The 21,692-nt window shown below is 45.5% G+C and overlaps 6 protein-coding genes across 12 annotated transcripts in view; 4 read left to right on the top strand and 2 right to left on the bottom strand.

The window, feature by feature from the left end:
• Flo2 (flotillin-2) overlaps nt 1-15,822 on the bottom strand; it is a 125,143-nt gene extending 109,321 nt beyond the window's left edge. For 4 of the 5 annotated variants that reach the window (XM_089264467.1, XM_089264469.1, XM_089264470.1 and 1 more), the window contains exons 1-2: nt 15,617-15,777; nt 14,161-14,313 (exon numbers count right to left, since the gene is read on the bottom strand). In XM_089264467.1, the coding sequence (XP_089120593.1) occupies nt 14,161-14,209 (49 nt within the window). In that variant the 5' untranslated portion in view covers nt 14,210-14,313; nt 15,617-15,777. Of the gene's footprint in view, nt 1-14,160; nt 14,314-15,616 lie in introns of all 5 variants that reach the window. The other variant, XM_089264468.1, reaches the window with a different exon arrangement.
• Nucleotides 450-2,767, top strand: LOC108656511 (glucose dehydrogenase [FAD, quinone]). The gene has a single exon (XM_089264289.1). It carries the CDS (start codon nt 689-691, stop codon nt 2,543-2,545), a length of 1,857 nt encoding a protein of 618 aa, XP_089120415.1. The 5' UTR covers nt 450-688; the 3' UTR covers nt 2,546-2,767.
• On the top strand, nt 7,116-9,390 carry LOC115564395 (glucose dehydrogenase [FAD, quinone]). The gene is made up of 2 exons (XM_030388662.2): nt 7,116-7,436; nt 7,517-9,390. The coding sequence occupies exons 1-2, from the start codon at nt 7,283-7,285 to the stop codon at nt 9,229-9,231; spliced, it is 1,869 nt and encodes a 622-aa protein (XP_030244522.2). The 5' UTR covers nt 7,116-7,282; the 3' UTR covers nt 9,232-9,390.
• Nucleotides 9,966-12,710, top strand: LOC115564394 (glucose dehydrogenase [FAD, quinone]). The gene is made up of 2 exons (XM_030388659.2): nt 9,966-10,113; nt 10,174-12,710. The coding sequence occupies exons 1-2, from the start codon at nt 9,993-9,995 to the stop codon at nt 11,895-11,897; spliced, it is 1,845 nt and encodes a 614-aa protein (XP_030244519.2). The 5' UTR covers nt 9,966-9,992; the 3' UTR covers nt 11,898-12,710.
• Nucleotides 15,823-16,210: 388 nt separating the features above from the next.
• On the top strand, nt 16,211-17,734 carry LOC108655741 (uncharacterized). 2 transcript variants are annotated; one of them, XM_089263731.1, is made up of 3 exons: nt 16,211-16,470; nt 16,536-16,899; nt 16,973-17,734. In XM_089263731.1, exons 1-3 carry the CDS (start codon nt 16,288-16,290, stop codon nt 17,596-17,598), a joined length of 1,173 nt encoding a protein of 390 aa, XP_089119857.1. In that variant the 5' UTR covers nt 16,211-16,287; the 3' UTR covers nt 17,599-17,734. The 2 variants fall into 2 exon arrangements, with proteins under 2 accessions (XP_089119857.1, XP_089119856.1); XM_089263730.1 differs by having other exon boundaries at nt 16,536-16,902.
• A 798-nt stretch (nt 17,735-18,532) lies between these two features.
• RpL17 (ribosomal protein L17) lies at nt 18,533-20,421 on the bottom strand. 2 transcript variants are annotated; one of them, XM_018108642.3, is made up of 3 exons: nt 20,288-20,421; nt 19,937-20,027; nt 18,533-19,239 (listed from the first exon to the last, which is right to left on the bottom strand). In XM_018108642.3, exons 2-3 carry the CDS (start codon nt 20,015-20,017, stop codon nt 18,760-18,762), a joined length of 561 nt encoding a protein of 186 aa, XP_017964131.1. In that variant the 5' UTR covers nt 20,018-20,027; nt 20,288-20,421; the 3' UTR covers nt 18,533-18,759. The 2 variants fall into 2 exon arrangements, with proteins under 2 accessions (XP_017964131.1, XP_089119858.1); XM_089263732.1 differs by lacking the exon at nt 20,288-20,421 and adding an exon at nt 20,231-20,255.
• Nucleotides 20,422-21,692: the final 1,271 nt, after the last annotated feature.

The following is a 21,692-nucleotide window of genomic DNA, read 5'->3' as shown; positions in this document are numbered from 1 at the left end:
CAGAATATCGATCTTTGAGCGAGACTATCGTTGATCGTTTGGGCCCTAGATTGCCCTTTGGTCGCCTGCAAAGTGCAGAGCGTTTCGCAGCTTCCGCAATTTGGTCAATGGTCGGAGCCGATGCTGTGTGATCATGTGAACGATCAGCTCAAGTCAATGTCAGTTCGCTCGCTCAAATCTGGCTTTCAATTTGATTTTTGTGAACGTGTCGACAGTCATGGCAATGCTGCGGCTATGCTGCTGCTGCTGCTGCTGCTGTTGCTGAGGCTGCTGCGGCTACTGCCGCTGTTGCTGCTGCTGCTGCGGCTATGCTGCTGCTAGTTTCTACTCTGAAGATTCTTGGCAGTTATTGTTGACGTTAAAACAACGAGCGCGGAGCCGATCGTGCAGCCGCTGCCGAAAAAGATTCGCAAACACGATTCGGCCGCAACGGCAGCGCTTATATTTAATATTAAATTGAACTTGGCCAGAGCGATTGTCAGCATTACCAGTTAAGCGTCCGATTGGGCAAGACGAACTAACGGCACGGGCCACGCATGCGCGCACAGTCCGCACTCTGAAGGCGAACACGCAAACGTCTTAGAACCAATCAAGAACCAAGCTAACTCTGTTCTCATTTACATTTTTTTTACAATTTTTTATTCGTACAAACTTATTGAAAAGTGCAAGTGAAGTGCTAACTAAGAACATGGCCAAAATGAATCATTGCCAAGTACTGCTGTGGCTGCTGGCTGGCCTGGCTCTGGCTGCTGCCCAGAGCGAAAATGTGATATTGGAGACTCTGAACTTTCTGCGACGCGGCCAAACGGAAGTCAACCTGGAGAACTATGACAACACCATACAAATGGGCGCCGAATATGACTTTATAGTCGTCGGCGCTGGCACCGCCGGCTGTGCACTGGCCGCACGCCTCTCCGAGAATCCCAAGTGGAACGTGCTGCTGCTGGAGGCGGGCGGACCGGAGCGCCTGGTCATGGACGTGCCGATTGTGGCTCACTTTCTGCAGCTGGGCGAAATGAACTGGAAGTATCGCACGCAGCCATCGGATCACGCCTGCCTGGCGATGAACAACAATCGCTGCAACTGGCCGCGTGGCAAAGTCATGGGCGGCAGCTCCGTTCTGAATTACATGATGTATACGAGGGGCAATCGCCGGGACTACGATCGCTGGGAGGAACTGGGCAATCCTGGCTGGGGCTGGAAGGATGTGCTGCCGTACTTCAAGAAATACGAGGGCAGCAGCGTACCCGATGCCGAGGAGGAATTTGTCGGACGCGATGGCCCAGTGAAAATTAGCTATGTGAACTGGCGCTCCCAGATTTCCAAGGCCTTTGTTGAGGCGGCGCAGCAGGATGGCTTGAAATACCGCGACTACAATGGACGTATTCAGAACGGTGTCGCCTTCCTGCACACGACCACACGCAACTCTACGCGCTGGAGCTCCAATCGTTCGTACCTTTACCCCATCAAGGGCAAACGCCCCAATCTGCATGTGAAGAAGAACGCGCTGGTGACCAAGGTGCTCATCGATCCGCAGACAAAGACCGCATATGGCATCATGGTGCAGACCGATGGACGCATGCAGAAGGTGTTGGCCCGCAAGGAGGTGATTGTCTCGGCGGGCGCCATCAATACGCCCCAGCTGCTGATGCTCTCGGGTGTGGGGCCCGCCAAGCACCTGCGCGAGGTGGGCATCAAGCCCATTGCGGATCTGGCTGTGGGCTACAATCTTCAAGATCATACGGCACCGGCGGTTACCTTCACAACGAACGTAACATCGCTGAAATTCGAGGACTTTGCCGATCCCACATGGCTGACTCGCTTCAACCGTAGAGAGGGACCGTACGGTTCGCCCGGTGGCTGTGAAGCTATTGCCTTCTGGGATCTGGATCATGAGAGCGACGAGGATGGCTGGCCAGATATTGAACTGTTTATGGTGGGCGGCTCCATGTCCTCCAATCCAGCCATATCACGTGCCTTTGGCCTGAAGAAATCCATTTACGATGCGCTGTTCGCCGAAATTGAGGACAAGTCGCTGAACGCATTCATGATCTTCCCCATGATTCTGAGACCGAAGAGTCGCGGTCGCATAATGCTTAAGAGCAGCGATCCATTTAAGTATCCGCTGATTCATGCCAACTACTTTGCCCATCCCTATGACGTCGACATTTCGGTGCGTGGCCTCCTTAAGGCCATTAGCCTGATGGACCAGCAAGGCATGAAGGCCATTAACGCCAAGCTGTGGGAGCGTAAGATTCCCACATGCAAGCAGTATCCCTACAAGAGCTGGGCCTACTGGACCTGCTATGTGCGGCACTTCACTTTCACCATTTATCACTATTCCGGCACCGCCAAGATGGGGCCCAAGTCAGATCGGGCGGCCGTTGTGGATGCGCGCCTGCGCGTTCATGGCATACGCAATTTGCGTGTTGCAGACGCCAGCATCATGCCCGAGATCATGTCTGGACATCCCAATGGACCGGTCTTTATGATCGCTGAGAAGGCTGCCGATATGATCAAGCAGGACTATGGCTATATCAAATAAGTGCGAGGCCTAGCGTCAGCTTAGGTTTACGCTTACTTCTGATTTAAGCAGCGTTCTACAACTCCTAGCTGAAAGTGCCTTCAGCTGTAGTCTAATCTGGATACACAGAACGGGTCGCTATTTAGATCTTCTTGTCAATTTCTTTACCTCCATAATGAACTGATTTTAATTTAAGTTACTCACTAAGCAAACAATAAATATTCTAAGAGACATTTAAAATGATTTACTGGTTTTTATATTGCTTGCTCCTCTTCACTTTCCAGCGAAGATTTTTTAACAATGATAAACATTTCGACTGTGGGGCTTGGGAACAAGCCGGTACTGGTTTTGACTTTGACATTGGCATTGACATTGACATTGGCATTTCATTTCCATTTCATTACTACTCCGCTTAAGCTGGAGTTTTGTAGCTCATAAATATAAATAATTTTAATGAATATATAATATATAGATAGAGAAATATCACTAACCATAACTAACTACCCGAATCTGTATCTGTATCTGTATCTGTATCTGTATCTGTATCTGTATCTGTATCTGTATCTGTATCTGTATCTGTATCTGTATCTGTATCTGTATCTGTATCTGTATCTGTATCTGTATCTGTATCTGTATTTGTATCTGTATTTGTATCTGTATCTGTATTTGTATCTGTATCTGTATTTGTATCTGTATCTGTATCTGTATCTGTATCTGTATCTGTATCTGTATCTGTATCTGTATCTGTATCTGTATCTGTATCTGTATCTGTATCTGTATCTGTATCTGTATCTGTATCTGTATCTGTATCTGTATCTGTATCTGTATCTGTATCTGTATCTGTATCTGTATCTGTATCTGTATCTGTATCTGTATCTGTATCTGTATCTGTATCTGTATCTGTATCTGTATCTGTATCTGTATCTGTATCTGTATCTGTATCTGTATCTGTATCTGTATCTGTATCTGTATCTGTATCTGTATCTGTATCTGTATCTGTATCTGTAACTGTATCTGTATCTGCACCTGCACTTATATCTCAATTTAAGCTTATAACTCTTTCTGTATCTTTATTTACTCAAGCAAACACATTTATGTAAACCCCACAAACATCTATTTTCTCATATCTTCCATTCTTTCATCGCATTTACCCATACTCACTCAGAGTCAGCGTATTCATCTGCTTCTCTAGCTTCATTTGCATTGAAAACCCAACATTTATTTTCGTTTTGTGTGAGTTTCTTCCACAGATTAATGTATTATTCGTTCTCATTGTTTTTGAGTTGCCTTTTTGCCAATTTTCATGCTAATCGGCAGACAGCAACAAAAGCAAAAACAACAAATGCTAACAACATTATCAAATTTAAAGCCCTGAAGTCTGCGACTTCGAGCAAGTCAAATGCCGCCTTTTTGTTGATTGTTGATTTTTGTTGAAGCTCTTTTTTCAGATTTATTAAATGCTGTTACTCGTTTTTATTGTTGCGGAAACGATATGCGAGTGACATTCAAATAATTGGGCTCCATTTGAATACCCTGTATGACGTGACATGTATTTAGTTGTCACTCTCGCGCTGCAAGCTATTTTGGGCTTGACATAAGATTCTATTGGTTCTGCGTATAGGGTATTTAGTAGTCGACTCCTGACGAACACGCATATAATTGGCTCAAGTTTATTGCTGCCTTAGGGTATTTCGAGTTCTATCGTTGCCTTGATTTAGCACAAACTAACTAAAGTACTATTTCACTTTATATTTAAATATCTCGAAGCAAACAAAGTTTAGTGACGTCATAGATACCCGCAGCTCCATTTCATATTTTGTTATTACATTTAAGCTACGAGATTTTGCACACTTCCGATGCAAGACTAAAAATTAATAATAAGGAAAACACTCTCAACAAAATGACTTATAGGTCAACAAATATTCTACCCGCATGAATTCTGAAGGTATGAATTTCTTCTATATATAAATAAATAAAAAAAAACTGAAGTATGATACAAGTAAAAATTTATATGAGCTTATAGGTGCTTATAGAATATTTTAATAATAAAATTAGTATGCCTTTGCATATCGTAAATAATTACGAGGAAAATAAACTATCAACAGGGTATTTCACGACTTACTACTTTTGACATTAGCACACAAACTTGTTGACTTGAGGAGCTCTCACTTTAAGACATTTTCTAGATGACGCCTGAGAGTATGCAATAAAACTATGCGTAGTAAGAGAAGCTCATATTACTCAACTAGAAGCACTTACATTAAGAGTTCCCATATTTTATTTACCATTCAAGCGTATATTATCTGCCAAAATGATATATACATATATTCCGTATACGAGAAACGCAGCCTCAGCCAACGTTCAATTCGCACCGCTGGAGTTTTGGCTGGGGATTATGCGGTTATCTCTGCCTCCGCTAGCCTCCAGCCAGCCTAAAAGTCGGCACTTTCATTATCAAAGCATCAAATATTCATGAATTCAGATTGGGCGATGCCCGGGGCCACGATGCACAGGTGACTGACTGGCAACTCAGCCCCATGGAGTTTACTGAGTAAAGCAACAAAAAAAAAAGGAGAAGCAGATTTGCAAGTGGTTGCCAGGGGATTGCAGGCACTTGCATGCTTATTTTCAATATACCGGACAGATCGGACGAATGTCTGCGCCCCGGGCATGTCATCGCTATTGCGGGGTGGTTTCCAGCCGCTGCAATGCACAACTAAACAAAGCCCAAAGACTGGGCAGGGGACGAACAGAGGGTTGCTGTCAGCTGAAAGCCCGCTTAATCTGCCCTGATTGCGCTTGATATGTTCGAGGCTCGTAATTATGTTTTCTTTCAACTTTGTCATGGGAAAAAAGACCAAATAAAATATTGTATGTAAAAAAATGCTTGAATTGAGAATACCTGACTAGAAGTTAGCCTGTAATCTAAGCCTTACAAAAATGATTCTCTCAGAACTAGTAACATAAAAATCAAAATAGGCTAACAAACAAAAATAATAATCGATTTATCGATTCATATTTAGCGAAATGAAACATGATAATTTGCATAAAATTCTATTTACGAGAATACATAAGATACGATAATAATATATGAAACGAGAATCCGAATATGCTAATATACAGAATTTACATTTGGTAATCTTGCGGCTAATAATGGAAGTGAAAATTGGATATTAATTTATTTAGCGCCACAGAGTTTGGACTGAAGCGAACTGTCAGTGGCCGATAGAGCTTTTAAGATACATATGTTGACCGGCCTTGTATCCAATAACAAACGAACAATGGGAGACGAAGGCTGAAGAGACTAAGCCCAGTAGACTTTAGTAGAATGCCATACAAGATAGAATAGAAATAAACAGAGCTCAAAGGTGATTCACATTAAAAATAAAGAAATTAATTTTTATAAATTCATTTAGCTAGTTTACAGTTTAAGTGTATTTAAATTTATTATAATAATTATAATAATGAAAAGAAATGTCGAGTATGGATATGCTGTTTCCTAAGTTAAGCAATATTCTCTTTTTCAACTGAAATACAGTCGAGTTCCGATAATTCGAAATGACAAAGGAATTAGTTCTTTCGGATTTACACAGAAATTTAAATTATAGAGAATTATTGGGATCGAATCATATTAAAGGGAATAGAATTTTTTTTCGATTTATAGCGATTTTCGATTTAGAGGGCTATAAATTATAAAGACTCGACTATAAATGTATATAAATAATATAAAATATTAAAAAAAAAGTTTATAAATAATAAGGATAGCTAGATAAAAATTTATAATTTATCAGATATAATATATAGAAAGGTAAATAAATCAAATGAAATTTAGTTATAAAAATTTTAAGTTCATAATTTTGCTTGCCCTATTCGAAACTCCAGAACTTAGATAGTCGTCTCTATAAATAATTTTTAATCTAATTGCAGTATTTCAGGAATACCCCTCTTTGAAATGCTTCGCAACATTACAGGGTATATAATAATAATAAGCGACCATTTGACGGGGTTGCTCACAGGGTTAGCTGGTAGGCCACAGTGACAGCGATTCAAAGTAGAAGTCGACGAGTTATAAAGTCAGAAGAACTTTACTCCGGCTGACAGCTAGCCAGTGTTAACAGTTTCCGCTGCTCTGTCGATACAGTTACCCCATCAAGTTTGGCCCAACCGGTGAGTTTTCTGCAAGCGGTCAAAATGAAGCCGTCAAAATGCCAACTGAGCCGACTAATGAGCCACGCATTAAAGCCAAGCCAAGACAGAGCTACAGAGTCACAGCACGAAACAGAGACAGAGATAGAGAGAGTGGGCAAGCAAGATAGGCAGCAAACGCTAATGGGTCGACAGTAATAAAATGCGTTAAGATGAGTGAGGTACCAGAAGCTAAAGAAGCCAACGCTGCACAGTGCCACCAAAGATATGGCAAACGATAGCAATTCGTAGACGAGAATGTTAGAGAACTGAAAACCAGGTAAAACAACAGCAAATGCGAACGATAACAACTTTTAGCATACTGAGAAGCAGGAAATGAAAATGACAGCAAGATTTCTATCATATAAAAAATTTAGTAAACGTAGTTAGTTAGAATGGCAAAATTAAATTGCGAACCCAAAGCCTTGAAGGGTTTCAGTCGATCAGCAAATAAAGTTTTCATGCAGCTACAATAGAAGCTGCCCCACTGTGCGCAGACAGCATTGAAATGGACCAGATACCGAATTTCACCGGCACAGTCGCCAGCGAATCGACCGAGAGTACGGTTCTACAATGATGATCAGGCTGAGCATTCCACTGGGCCAAGTTCTGCTTCTGGCCTTGGCCTTCGCGGCAGCCACTACAAAGAGGCAACAGCAACTCAATGTCGAGCAGCTGCGTCAACTGGGTCTGGGCAACATAATCAACCTGCCCAACTATACCGATCGTAAGTGCTCTCTCTCTCTCTCTCTCTGTCCGCCCGATCTTTGGTTGCGCCTAACTCCTTCCTTCCGACTCCTTCAACAGTGCCTCGTGGCAGCTACGACTTCATCGTGGTCGGAGCTGGCGCCGCTGGCTGCACACTGGCCGCGCGCCTCTCCGAGAACCCCAACTGGACTGTGTACTTGATAGAGGCGGGCGGCGTGGAGAACTTAATGCATCTGATACCGGTGCTGGCGCCCATGCTGCAGCTGACTGCCTCCAATTGGAACTACAAATCGCAGCCGCAGCGTCACGCCTGTCGCGGCATGAACAACCACGAGTGCGCCCTGCCGCGTGGCAAGGGTCTGGGCGGCACCAGCTCCATTAACTTCATGATCTACAATCGCGGCAATCGACGCGACTTTGACTCCTGGGCGGAGCGGGGCAACCACGGCTGGAGCTACGACGAGGTGCTTCCCTACTTCCTGCGCAGCGAGTCCGCTCATTTGCAGGGCCTGGAGCACTCGCCCTACCACAATCACAGCGGGCCCCTCAGCGTGGAGGACGTCCGCTTCCGCAGCAGCTTGGCCCACGCGTATGTGCGTGCCGCCCAGCAGGCGGGCCACTCACGCACCGACTACAACGGGGAGTCGCAGCTGGGCGTTTCCTATGTGCAGGCCAACACACTGAAGGGGCGACGGCACAGCGCCTTCAGCGCCTACATCGAGCCAGTGCGACCACTGCGCAAGAATCTCCACATTCTGACCATGGCTCGGGTCACGCGAGTGCTGATTGACGAGTCCACCAAATCCGCCATCGGCGTGGAGCTGCTGCACGGCCGTCGTCGCTTCGAAGTGCGCGCTCGCAAGGAGGTCATCCTCTCGGCGGGGGCCTTCAATTCGCCGCAGCTGCTGATGCTGTCGGGGATCGGGCCGGAGGATAATCTGCGGGCTATCGGGCTGCCCGTGGTGCAGGCTCTGCCAGTGGGCAAGCTGCTGTACGATCACATGTGCCACTTTGGACCCACCTTTGTGACCAACACCACGGGCCAGACGATATTCGCCTCGAGTCTGACGCCGCCCGCAATGAAGGACTTTCTGCTAGGACGCGCGGACACGCGGCTGTCCAGCATTGGGGGTGTGGAGACGCTGACCTTCATCAAGACGCCGGCGGCGCAAACACCACACGATCAGCCCGACATCGAGCTCATCCAGGTGGCCGGCAGCTTGGCCAGCGATGATGGCACTGGGCTAACGCGCGGCGCCAATTTCAAGAATGAGATCTACGAAAAGATGTACCGGCACCTGGCCTGGCACCATCAGGATCACTTTACCTTCCTCGTCATGCAATTCAAGCCCCAGTCCGTGGGCCGCCTCTGGCTGCACACTCGCAATCCGCTCGAGTGGCCTCGCATCGACCCAAAGTACTTTACCGTCGAACAGGATGTGGAGCAGCTGCTTGAGGGCATCAAGGAGGCCATCCGCATCACCCAGATGCCAGCCCTCCAGGCACTGGGCACCCGACTCCTAGATCGCCCCGTGCCTGGCTGTGAGCACAAGCTCTTTGGCTCGGACGACTACTGGCGCTGCTCCATCCGCACCATGTCCTACACACTGCACCACCAGGTGGCCACCTGCCGCATGGGGCCAGCGAGCGATCCCACTGCCGTGGTCAGCCCGGAGCTGAAGGTGCACGGCATGCGCAAGCTGCGCGTCGTCGACACCAGTGTCATTCCCCTGCCGCCCACCGCCCACACAAATGCGGCTGCTTTCATGATCGGCGAGAAGGCGGCCGACTTGATAAGAGGCGATTGGCTTTGAGCTTGCAGAGGCTTAAAGCTGGCCGGCGGGCACGATTAGCCGCATGAGTAAATGGGTTAATAATATGCGAGTCGAAAGCTCGCGAGAATGAGTGTGGAGAAGGTAAATAAAAACGAGAACGAGTCCAACGGGTTCTTACCAAATCGAGAGTGAACAAAAGCAATAGAGACGCAATTGTTCTGTTTTGTTTTTGTTTTTTATTTTCTTTTTTTGGGAGGGCAATGATTAATTGGAATTTTGTTTGTAAGTTAAATGAACCCGCGTCAATTAAAAAGTGAAAATGTTCAATAAATTGAGTCATTAAACATACCCTGCACGAGCCTCCCAATGGAGGCACACCCGGCTCTGTAGCATTCATGTGTCGCTTGTCTGTAAGATCCGTATACCCTATGACATTTATGAAATATATTTAATAATTGATGCAATGGATTTGGTATGCCAGTATACAGGTTTATATTATTTATATCTGATCGATACAGGTTTCTATTTATTTCGTGTATTTATCGTATTAGGTTTTTCGGCAAGCCCTTCGGGGCTTCACTCCATTAGAATTCCTTGACCCGTAAACCCCACAGCAATCGGTGGCCTTTTGGGAGGGGGTGCCTCATCGTGTTTACGGGCTATTTAACGCTCGTCTTCACTTGAACTTTATGAGAGGCCGAAAGCAATGCGAATACGCAATTCAGACTTGCTCTGCCGAGACTCGAGAGCCTTGCTCCGATTTATAAAGCGTAATCTCCAAGTGAGTGAGCATCAGTAAAATGTTACTTTTGGCACTGCTAACAACACACCTTGTGGCTTCGCTGGCTCAGCCGCGGCTCATCCAGCAGCTGAGCGAACTGGGCCTTGTCAACTTGCTGGAGCAGGAGCTACGCCCGAATGGTGAGTGAAGCTGAGTCAAACTGAAGAAAGCCCCGCCCTATTGACAGCAACTGTTCGCAGTGCCTCAGGACTTGGCTAGCTACGACTTCATTGTGGTGGGAGCTGGCGCCGCTGGCTGCACGCTGGCCGCGCGCCTCTCCGAGAATCCCAAGTGGCGCGTGGCCCTGATCGAGGCGGGCGGCTTCGAGAACATTGCCCACCTGACGCCCCTGATGGCCGGACAGCTGCAGCTGACTGCCTCCAATTGGAACTATCACTCGGTGCCGCAGCGTCTCGCCTGCTACGGCATGAACAACCACGAGTGCGCCCTGCCGCGTGGCAAGGTTCTGGGCGGCACCAGCTCCATGAACTTCATGATCTACAATCGCGGCAATCGACGCGACTTTGACTCCTGGGCGGAGCGGGGCAACCACGGCTGGAGCTACGACGAGGTGCTGCCCTACTTCCTGCGCAGCGAGTCCGCTCATCTGCAGGGCCTGGAGCACTCGCCCTACCACAATCACAGCGGGCCCCTCAGCGTCGAGGACGTCCGCTTCCGCAGCAGCTTGGTGCATGCGTATGTGCGAGCCGCCGAGCAGGCGGGCCATCCGCGCACCGACTACAATGGCCAGTCGCAGCTCGGGGTATCCTATGTGCAGGCCAACACACGCAATGGGCGCCGGCATAGCGCGTACTCCGCCTACATACAGCCCGTGCGTCAGCTGAGGCCCAACCTGCACGTCTTTCCGTTCAGCAGGGCAACGCGCGTGCTCCTCGACGTGGCTACCAAGTCGGCGCAGGGCATTGAACTGGTCTACAAGAAGCGCACATACACGTTTAGGGCCCACAAGGAGGTCATCCTCTCGGCGGGGGCCTTCAATTCGCCGCAGCTGCTGATGCTGTCGGGCATCGGGCCGGAGGACAATCTGCGAGCTATCGGGCTGCCCGTGGTGCAGGCTCTGCCAGTGGGCAAGCTGCTGTACGATCACATGTGCCACTTTGGACCCACCTTTGTGACCAACACCACGGGTCAGACGACGTTTCCAACACGTGTTACCCTATCTGACATTCTGTCCTTCTATCTGGCCGGCAATCCGGCAACGCGTCTCAGCTCCATTGGGGGTGTCGAGGCGTTGACCTTTCTAAAATCGCCTCGATCACGGCGGCCCAGCGATTGGCCGGATCTCGAGTTTATATTCGTGGCGGGCAGTCTGGCCAGCGACGAGGGCACAGCACTCAAGCTGGGCGCCAACTTCAAGGATGAGATCTACGACACGCTCTACAGGCCGCTGCAGCTGGCGAGCCAGGATCATTTCACGCTGCTTGTGATGCAATTTGATCCCAAGTCGGTGGGTCGCCTCTGGCTGCACAACCGTAATCCCTTCACCTGGCCCAAAATCGATCCCAACTATTTCCGAAATGAGGAGGATGTAGAGTACCTGCTCGATGGCATCAAGGAGGCCATCCGCATCACCCAGATGCCAGCCCTCCAGGCACTGGGCACCCGACTCCTAGATCGCCCCGTGCCCGGCTGTGAGCACAAGCTCTTTGGCTCGGACGACTACTGGCGCTGCTCCATCCGCACCATGTCCTACACACTGCACCACCAGGTGGCCACCTGCCGCATGGGGCCAGCGAGCGATCCCACTGCTGTGGTCAGCCCGGAGCTGAAGGTGCACGGCATGCGCAAGCTGCGCGTCGTCGACACCAGCGTCATTCCCATTCCACCCACCGCCCACACGAATGCGGCAGCTTTCATGATCGGCGAGAAGGCGGCCGACTTGATAAGAGGCGATTGGCTCTGAGATTCAAGTGCGGCGGTCGAGGCCCTGTGGCTGACGTAACGGCGGAATGGGCTGCAAGCTCGTTGTTTGTCTCGGCCAAGTTAATTAAATGAAATCGCCTAACAGGATAACGGGAGGGCAAGAGGACGGGGGACGAGGGAGCTGAGCTGAGCTCAGCTGGAGCCTGGGGGTTGACCGGCCGCAGAGTGCATTCACCCAGTCCCAAGTAACGAGGGTTGAAATACTTTCGTTTCGACTAGGCACAGCCACGATATACTTATCCAACGGGGTGGTTTGCATGCCGCCAGCCATGAAATAGTCAAAACATGAAAACTGAAACTTGCCAACGGATGCTGCTGGCTGTACCCAAAGCCCAACAGCGAGAGCCCGGCGGAGGCAGTTCGCAGGGGGGTTGCGAATTGTTTAGCTCGCTCGTTGAACGGATGGAACGAGTGCTTGGGGGGAAGGGGATGAGTTGACTTGCAGTCGATGGGGGTGGTGCTTACAAGTGGTTATCAGTATGCAGAGGCAGAGGCAGAGGCAGAGGCAGACGCAGAGGCAGCGGCAGCGGCAGAGGAAGCGGCTGAGAGGGAAACAAATTTCCCATTGTTGTTGTTTGTTCTGCTGTTGTGGTTGTCAGCCTTGTTGCTGGCAGCAAAGCAACAACACTTTCAATATGCATCATCGTGGGGCTATCAGAGGGGGGCCAACAACGTCAATAATCGGGAATGCCCCGAATGAAATCCTATTTTCAGTTGACAGCATTAGTTTTTAAGTACGGATCGTGCATTGATAATTCATAGATAGCAATAAAAGGCCACACAATCTTATCTAAACCTAATTCAATTATATTATGTACAGAAATCAATTCAATTTATTGGCTCACTGAGTGCTCCGGTGACAGGCTGATTGCAGGGTGATTAGCACACGATAGGAAATGTAATAGCTGACCTAATGATAGATTTGCTCGTCTTTGATTTGATTAGTGCTAGCCATATATGTGTATGTACATATGTGTATCTGAAGATCAATTACAGATCTCTAGACTATGTTTCATTATTCTCAGAATAGCTGTTAGTGAGATGGAAACATGACTTGGAAGATTTACTTATCTAGATATCAAATATAAGAGAATGTTTTCCTATATTCAATATAATTGCTCGCAAATTCTTTTCATTATGCATGTCTCTCTCTTTCCTTCACTCACTCTTTTTCTATTTCTCCCTCTGTCTTTTACTGCCTGTTTCTGTCTATCCTTCTCTCAATCTGACTCTCTCTCTCTCTCTCTCTCTCTCTCTCTCTCTCTCTCTCTCTCTCTGTGCCTGTCTCTGTCTATCTTCTCTCTGGTCTTTCTCATTCTTATTCCTTCTCTTTCTCTCTGTTTTACTTTCGCTCTCTTTTACTTTCGCTCTCTTTCTCTCTGTCTCTCTCTCTCTATCTCTACCTCTGTCTCCCTCTCACTCATTCTTATCGATTCTGTTACTCACTCTCTCTCATTTCCTCACTCACTGTATATCTCTCAAAATTCCACAACCTCAAAACAACAATCATTGCTCATAAGGCTTTGCGAATTATCGATAAGATATCTTTTGTATATGAAATTCCGTTTATAAATAGATTTTTGCACATTCATTTATATAAATGTTTATTAAAGTTCTATTATAGACGGTGAATCCCCTCGAGATACTTTAAAGTGTCAACACATCATCACACTTCAGTAAATCTACCCTGTATTATTATTGTAGCGTGATATGCTAAATTTTACAACTCATGAGGAACAGAAAAAGTTTTCAGCACACACACGAAGACCAGATAGTAGCTATATAGTATAATATGTATATATAGTATAATACAAGACATGTGAATAATCTACTCTTCAAAGAGTCCAATAGCTAGTATACCCCACTTGGGCATAATCTTGTTGCGTAGTATGCGAAACAATTTCAAGCTAAGCGCCACAAAGTATGCAACAGAAATTGTAGAAGCTGCCAACTGTCAACAATGCGGACGGGTTTGCTTAATTACTGCGTTTCAAATTGGTTTCCGAGGGTGCAGCAAACAGTTGAATAAATGGCAAGAAGTTTATATACACATGAAGGCATATGAACTCTACTTGATTACTAACTGAACTATGGAAACTCCAAAGAATCTAGAAAACCTAAACACAACAACTACTAGTTGAAGCTCAAAATCCAGTCAGAAATTCGAGAGGTGACTTCGAGTCGGTTATCCATAATGGTTTATTGTAGTAATATATCTTAAGTAAATGAGCTAGTGGTCTCACCTGAAACAATTAACGCCTCATTGGGGCCCGTTGTGTGTATGTTGCCCATGCTGGAAGACTCTGTAGTTGGGGCTGTCCTCCTAATTGGCTAATTCACTTTGAATCCTGTACGTTTGTGTACGATTGTCGGCTCCTCTGGACTCGGCTCGAAGACTACAGCAACAGCGATAAACAACAAAACAATATAGATATACGTACATATATGTATGTGGCGTAAGTAAACAAAGGTGAAATAAGAAACAAAATTGAAGCCCGCTTCAAATCGAATTCAGGCAGGAAGCACTTTTTGTGCCGCGAGTGTTTCCGGTGCCGCCGCAGAGTATGCTACATTTATTTATACTTGCATCGGCACGCTGCGAGTTATTGTTTTCCCATATGTATGTATTTTGTTTTGCTTTTTGCTTTGTGCTTGCATTTACATGTTGGGGCGGCGTCAACAGCAACAGCAACGGCAACGATAACAACTTGTTCTAAGCAATTGAGCATCAAATGTGTAAATCACATTCACACATGCTCCTAATAGCGATTTTATCGAGCTTTTCTGTCCGCATCGCAAAAGTAAAATAAATCGAGAAAAAAAATTCCCCTGATAATTGAATTATTTTATTAAAATTGAATACGGTCGTTACAAAAAAAAAATACAAGCCAAATCATCGCATCACCCAAGCAACGGCAGCGTACGCCAAATAAAATTAGAACAGAAACAACAACAACAACAGCGACGTGTAATGGCGTCCCATTGAACTGGTCTAGTGGCGGTCGCATGACGCAAACATGGAAGCATTTGGGCAGCGCTGCGGCAGCGACGCGAAGTTACTATTGCTGCGAGGATGTTTGACTTGTTTGCGTGTGTGTGTGAGAGTGTGTGTGCGTGTGATATTAAAAATAAGCATAAATATTGAGAGCAAACGCCGCTTATCATGAGCTCATCTTCGACACTTTTTTACATACATATGTATGTACATATATTTTGTTTAGAACAAAAAACAGCACAGCCCATGCAACAATAGAACACGCAAATTACTCACATATATGCACACACACACACACACGCACACACATACATACGAGGAAAAAATAACCCCTAGCGGCCGCCTTTACTTCACATTCTAGTTGGGGTTGCTGCTGTGTGTCAAATTCTTATTGGAAGTAAACAAAAATTTGTATGCATTCTGTTATTGCCTGCTTATTGGTTTCCTATTGACGCCGCCCAATTCAGCAAACACTTAGATAAAGTCACTCTCTGCAGCGATCTACCGGTAATATAAACATACATATATTTGATAATATATATGTGTAAGTTACAAGAAACGCGCGCAAACCACTTCACAAATTTCAGTTTCAATTTCACCCACAATTCCACTACAAAAAAATAAAAGAAAAACAATGGACAGAAGAACAAAATATTGAACAAATGCCGCTCATAGTTGTGTATGCGACAACAAGTAGCACGCACCAATACACACGATCGCAAGCACTTGAATGTTATTTATTTTTATTTTTAACTAATTGGTATGCGCTAGCGAGCAACGAACATTTATTTATTCCGGCACCGCAGAACTCCGCAATCGAATTGGCAATGTTAGATTCTATTTGGCTTATCGTTGACTGTTATCGAAATTGAATGTGACTGCTACCAGTGTGACCAGCCTCTATAAAATTGTTCAAGTTTTGGTATTTAATGCAGCCAGCAAAATTAAATAATTTTTAATGTTTAATTATGCATTAAAATTAAGTCAAAAATATTAATTTAATAACTATTGCTATATAGTCAATACTATAGTCAATACTATCAAATTAATAAAGCTACACCTTCTACTGTAATACGATCATAATGAAGTTTAAGAAGGGAATCCCTGCTGGTGCTAATTACTTGCACGTTTACGGTTAGCTTAAATTATATTTTGATTTTATTTTTTATTTTTAGATACAAACCAAATGATTACAAAGAGATTCTTTCATAGTACTTGTTTATTTTTTTTTTTTATTCAGTATAAACTGGAGTTTTTAAATGTCCCGCCAAAGAATTACAGCGCTTTGTTATCGTCTATCGGTATATTGTCTTTTGCATATATTTCAGCAGCTCAAATGTTGTGAATCGGCAGACAATTTTACGAAAACTAAAAAATGGTCAAAGCGAAGAGCATACCACGTTGTTACCTGTGCAACTGCACATTTAAGGACAATAAGGTATACGAAAACATGTTCGACCAGCGCTACGACGTGGACGGCATTGAGCAGAACACACTAGCCAACATTTTGGCGATGGTCCTGGGCTATCAACTGCAGGAGGAGCAGCTTCACTCCACGGTGAGCATAAGAGAGGAAGAATATCCCTTAATATCGATGTACTCATAAACTCTCATATTTCACAGTTTGTTTGCAGCACCTGCAAGGTGAGCCTGCTCAACTACGAAGCATTGGAGAATCAAGTGCTTGCGGCTCGGCTGGAAATAAAAAATATGCTCATGTTAACACTTGAGCTAAATGAGACTCTAATTACGAAAACGGGGGAGGAGGATGAGTTTCTGGACGAAAACGACGGCTTACTCGAGTCAGACTTTGTCGACGAGGAGCACACAACAGCCACTGTCGAGCATATAAACCTACTGGAACGATGCCCAGATGATATGGACCTAATAAATGAGATGGACGACACGGGCCTGGAAATCAACGAAATAGACGATGGCGAGGCCGACGAGGAAGAGAAGCCGGAAGATAATTTCAAAATGAAGCGAGGTGGTTTGTGTTCAAATTATCTATCACCAGAATAAGTTTAGCTAACGCCAAGTCTTTTTCTGTTCCTCCATAGCAACTGGCAAACTATCGAAGGCACAAGCCAAGAACCGCTGTAGGCATTGTGGGACGACGTTCGGCCGGCGCCAATGGCTGGAGGATCACGAGCGTGTGCACACGGGCGAGCGGCCATACAAGTGTGACCAGTGCAATGCAACCTTTGCGCAACGCGCCAATTTGCGCAGTCACCTGTTGGCCACCCACCAAAATAAGGCGACCTTTCAGTGCAATCAATGCGAGCGCAGCTTTAAACGCAGGCGGCTGCTGGCTAACCACATCAAATCGAAGCACACTCAGGTGCGAGATGTGAAATGCGAGTTCTGTGAGGCGACGTTCGCCACCCCGGAAAATATGATGAAGCATCTGCTGTGCCACACCGGTGAAAAGAACTACAGTTGCAAGATCTGTGGCAAGCAGTTCAGTCGACCCGAGAATCGGAACGTTCATCACTTCGTCCACAGTATTCGGAAGCCCTATGCCTGCGTCGTCTGTGACGAGGGCTTTATGCGTAAGCAGCAGCTCCAGAAGCACATAGCAATTACCCAGCATCCCAATCCGAAGATCGTCCGTCGCCAGCCGCTGTTTAGTGCCGCCAACAGCGACAAGCTACTCCAAAGACCGCTCAGTGAGGCTAACAAATAATTGCCCGATTTCAAATTTGGGCAATTTAGCTAGTGAATAATGTTAAGCAATAGAAATATATTTTTATTATTCGAGATTCAATATGAAATATTTAATTTCAAATAGACTCATACATGTGCTATCTCTTTTTAACTGATGCTAACCAGCCTTCTCATTCACACAAAATCAAATCGTGTTTGGTTGGACTGCGGCAAATGCTTTAAAGGAAACAGTGCTGGACAACGCTCTATGGACGAGATGCTTGTTGGATATCAATAACTGTGTCGGGCTGCCAGCTTACCAAATTAAACTATGTGAATATAATTTAATAATTATTTTTCATTTATAACAATATTGGTATTACTGAATTGGCTCCCGTTGTACTTTAAATGATTCTGTTGTTTTGAGTTTCTGTCTCTTTTCAACTGATGTTTACTATCGTGCTCTCTCTTTCTTACACCAAAATAAACATTCTTGGCTTTTGCTGTCCCAATGAAATTGAAGCTGCACAGTGTTGCACAATGCCCTATGTTATTTGTGCATCGCAGTCAAACAGCTGTTCGCCATATATTAACAGCTGATTATTGACAAACTAAAACGCGTGCAATTTTGCGGCAAACACAATCGGGCAAGCATGCAAAAATGATAAATATAAACTGATGCCTCCACATCAAAACTCTGACAGTCCAAAATAATTAAACTGAAAATTCTGATGAGCTTTATTGCGCTTCAACAAGTTGGTCAATGCCCCCTTGCCATTCAAAAAGCCGCATAGAATAACCTCCCCTTCCCAAGTATTTTAGTTCATCCAACTACACTTTCTACTTGCGAAATTTGACAGTTGGTCAATCTGCGCATTCCTTGCAAGTCACGAATCAAATACAAGTAAAAAATCCTTTATTGCGTGCTATTACGAACGCGCTTGTCGTTTCTATTAAAAAAAAAAGAAAAAAAATCCCATTGGATTCATAGAAGAATCAGTTTTGTATGTATTGGTTCTTCAACAGTACCTCAACTTTCCTCTCTTAAATGTACACACACAAACACTTTGCAACTTGTAAATCAATGTTTGTATTGATGGAAAAAAATTACGGGTTTGGTTTTTTGTTTTTAGTTGACACCGGCTTGGGCGACCGACGGCTAGTGATCTCCACCGCCGCTGCACCCGTTCCAGAACATATTTTATTCAGAACGCAACATCTTCTCCTTCTGACGCTGCAGCTTCTTCTTGGAGAGCTTCTTCTTTGCAGGCTCGTCGTCTGTCGCCTTGGCGACGATCTCCTCCTTCTCAGAAAGGATGACCTCAACGTGGCATGGGGATGACATGTAGGGATTGATGCGACCATGAGCACGGTACGTGCGACGACGCAGGCACTGGGCGCGGTTCACCTGAATGTGATCAACAACCAGACGATCGGCATCCAGTCCCTTGTAGTCAGCGTTCGCCTCGGCATTGCGCAGCAACTGCAGGAGAAATTCGGCGGACTTCTTGGGCCAGCGACCTTGCGTGGTCTTCCACTGCTTAGCCTGGGCGCAACGGCCGACGCCACCGTTGAATCGTCGGAAAGGAACGCATTCCTTCTGATCGATGACGGCCTTGAGGAAACGCTGGGCACGACGCAGTGACATGCGTTTGATGGCCTGCGCGGTCTCGTGGGTATTCTGTGAAGAAAAAAGGCACATTAGATTCTGATATATATATATATGCTTAAAGGAGACGACGTTGGTGTGGGCTTGGCATTGACGTGTGTACTATAGTTGGCTTTGTATCACGCTACAGGTAGAGACGAGCGCATTAAGCGCTGCTCGCCGCTGTTTTAACATGACTGAGATTTACTTTGGACGCATTCGAGGATAAAATAATCGCCAAAATTAAAAGCGATCACTATATAATAGAATGCGCCGTAATTACATTCTTTTCTATTCTATTCAAGACTTCAAACTAAGGATTGGGCGCTGTATCACGCTACAGGTAGAGACGAACGCATCGAGCGCAGATCGCCGCTGTTTTAACATGACTGGTATTTACTGTGGGGAACACTTGAGCTGGATGCACGCAGATGAGATGCGTGCATTGCATTTAATGAGTGCGCCCACACTTGGATATACTAAGGCTGTAGACAAGCGTTTGGAAGAACGCGATTTGGATTATAATCGCATTCAGCTGATAGCTTGTCCCTATAGATGATATTCTAGCAACAATGCAAAAGTGAAAACCTGCAATTATAGCAGAAGTATCACTGATTAATGTTGCGCACACACACATACACGTAACCATGCTTTTGCCGACACTATCAACAACAACAACAACAACTGTTTGGCGTCCGTCGGCATCTTGGAGAGGAATCGCTTTACTTACCTTAAAGTGAACACGTAGATTGGGTCCGCGCGCCTTGCATGACTTGGTGGCGTTATCTGGCTCACGTGAGTAACGGCCCATTATTTAATATCTACAAAATATATAGTAAATACCAATGTTTTAGTCACTTCAAGGAACAAGAAAAAAAAAGTGTTTGTATGTACACAGAAAAAAAAACACAATTTTCATAGCCAGCTGGCAACAGTTTGTATTTGCATTTGTCTAGCAATTTTGTGCACAAAGCATTTAACACTTAATAGTCGTTATTATTTTTCGCGTTTTGTTGATATATACTTATTGTATTACTACGATGTTTAAAAATTTATTAGCGGCTTCGCCAATTCAGCGTACCTCCTTCGTCGTGTACGAAACCGGAAAAGAACCTTTGACAGCGAATTGGTGGCCATGCTTGATATGACAACAAATCGGTATCGAGAAGCACAACACAGTGTTGCACAGTGCGCGTGTATGTGAGTGGCTATCGTTTGTAGCTATCGCACACAGTGTTGCATTGCAGTCTCATAGCAGCGAGCTTTGCGGCGCGTGCTCTAATATTGAAAAAGGGCGCGCATTTTTCGTAACTTGATTGAAAATTCAAACAGCTAAATTGAAGGCAATTCATGTAGCAGTCGCAACATTTTGTTATCATTTCCTTCCGCAGCGAGCACATTGTGCGCATATACAAAAACTTGCGCAAATTGCTTATGAGTGGTACTTGGCACAACCATAAAACGTTATTCATTTAAGCTACACTCGTTTAGTTAGTTGCTTCCCCACAATTTCTTTATTACAATTCTGCCATTTTCATATGTACTTACAATGCAAATTAATTGAATTAATTCAATTTGCTGCCGCAGCGTTTTGTTGATTTTACTTCTTTTCATGTATTCGCTTTCACCTCCACCTCCATCCCCACATACCATCCCTCACTAGGGGCTGCTGTTCGAATATATCAAATCAAATCAAATCCTACCCATACACATACATATGTATGTATGTGTGTATATATATAAATATAGTTATATCTATAAGTTTAGCATGTGCATTTCTTGTCGCGCATGTGTGTGCCTAGATATTGTACATAAATACATATGAATGTTGAAATCCTAAATGCTACTTCATGTAGTAGTACTTAGTTAGTCAGTGCGCATACTTGATTTAATTTCGCTGCTTTGACTTTATTGAAATATCAAATAATTCGAGCAGCAACAACAACACTTGAACAAAATAATGCAATAAATGTTGTGGCATATAATACAAAAGTAAATTATAAGATTTGAGGCGTCTCTTCTTGTTGCTATTGCTGTTGCTTTTGTTTTTGTTGCTGGCCTCTTGAGCCGCGGATCGGATCGGATCGGATCGGATCCGCTCGCATCGACTTAGCTCGGCTCTCAGTTATACGGGCCAGGCTGGGCTGGGCTGGGCCGGGCAACGCCAACGACGACGACGACGACGACGACGACGATGACAACAACTGAGACAAATCTAATTTACATGATCGCTCGCATTATCGTCCATTGTATTATAATCATTTTAGCCAGCGACGGCGACGGCGACGGCGACAGCGACGCCAACGATGACGGCGGCAGCATCGGCAGAGACGTCACCGTCGATCTGCGTCTGTGCCTGCGCCTGCACAGCTAACCCCGCCCTCATTGTTGCTATTGCTATTGCTATTCCTATTGTTGCTGTTGTTGTTGTTGGGGCTGTGGCGAGTTCAGCGGTTGGCGCTTCCTAAGTGGATGACACTCAAGCT

The sequence above is a fragment of the Drosophila navojoa genome, chromosome X (assembly GCF_054131105.1).
Source record: "Drosophila navojoa isolate 15081-1374.11 chromosome X, UAZ_NAV_1.0, whole genome shotgun sequence".
In the NCBI taxonomy this organism is placed as follows: domain Eukaryota; kingdom Metazoa; phylum Arthropoda; class Insecta; order Diptera; family Drosophilidae; genus Drosophila; species Drosophila navojoa.
This window is presented reverse-complemented; position numbering and strand designations above follow the sequence as displayed.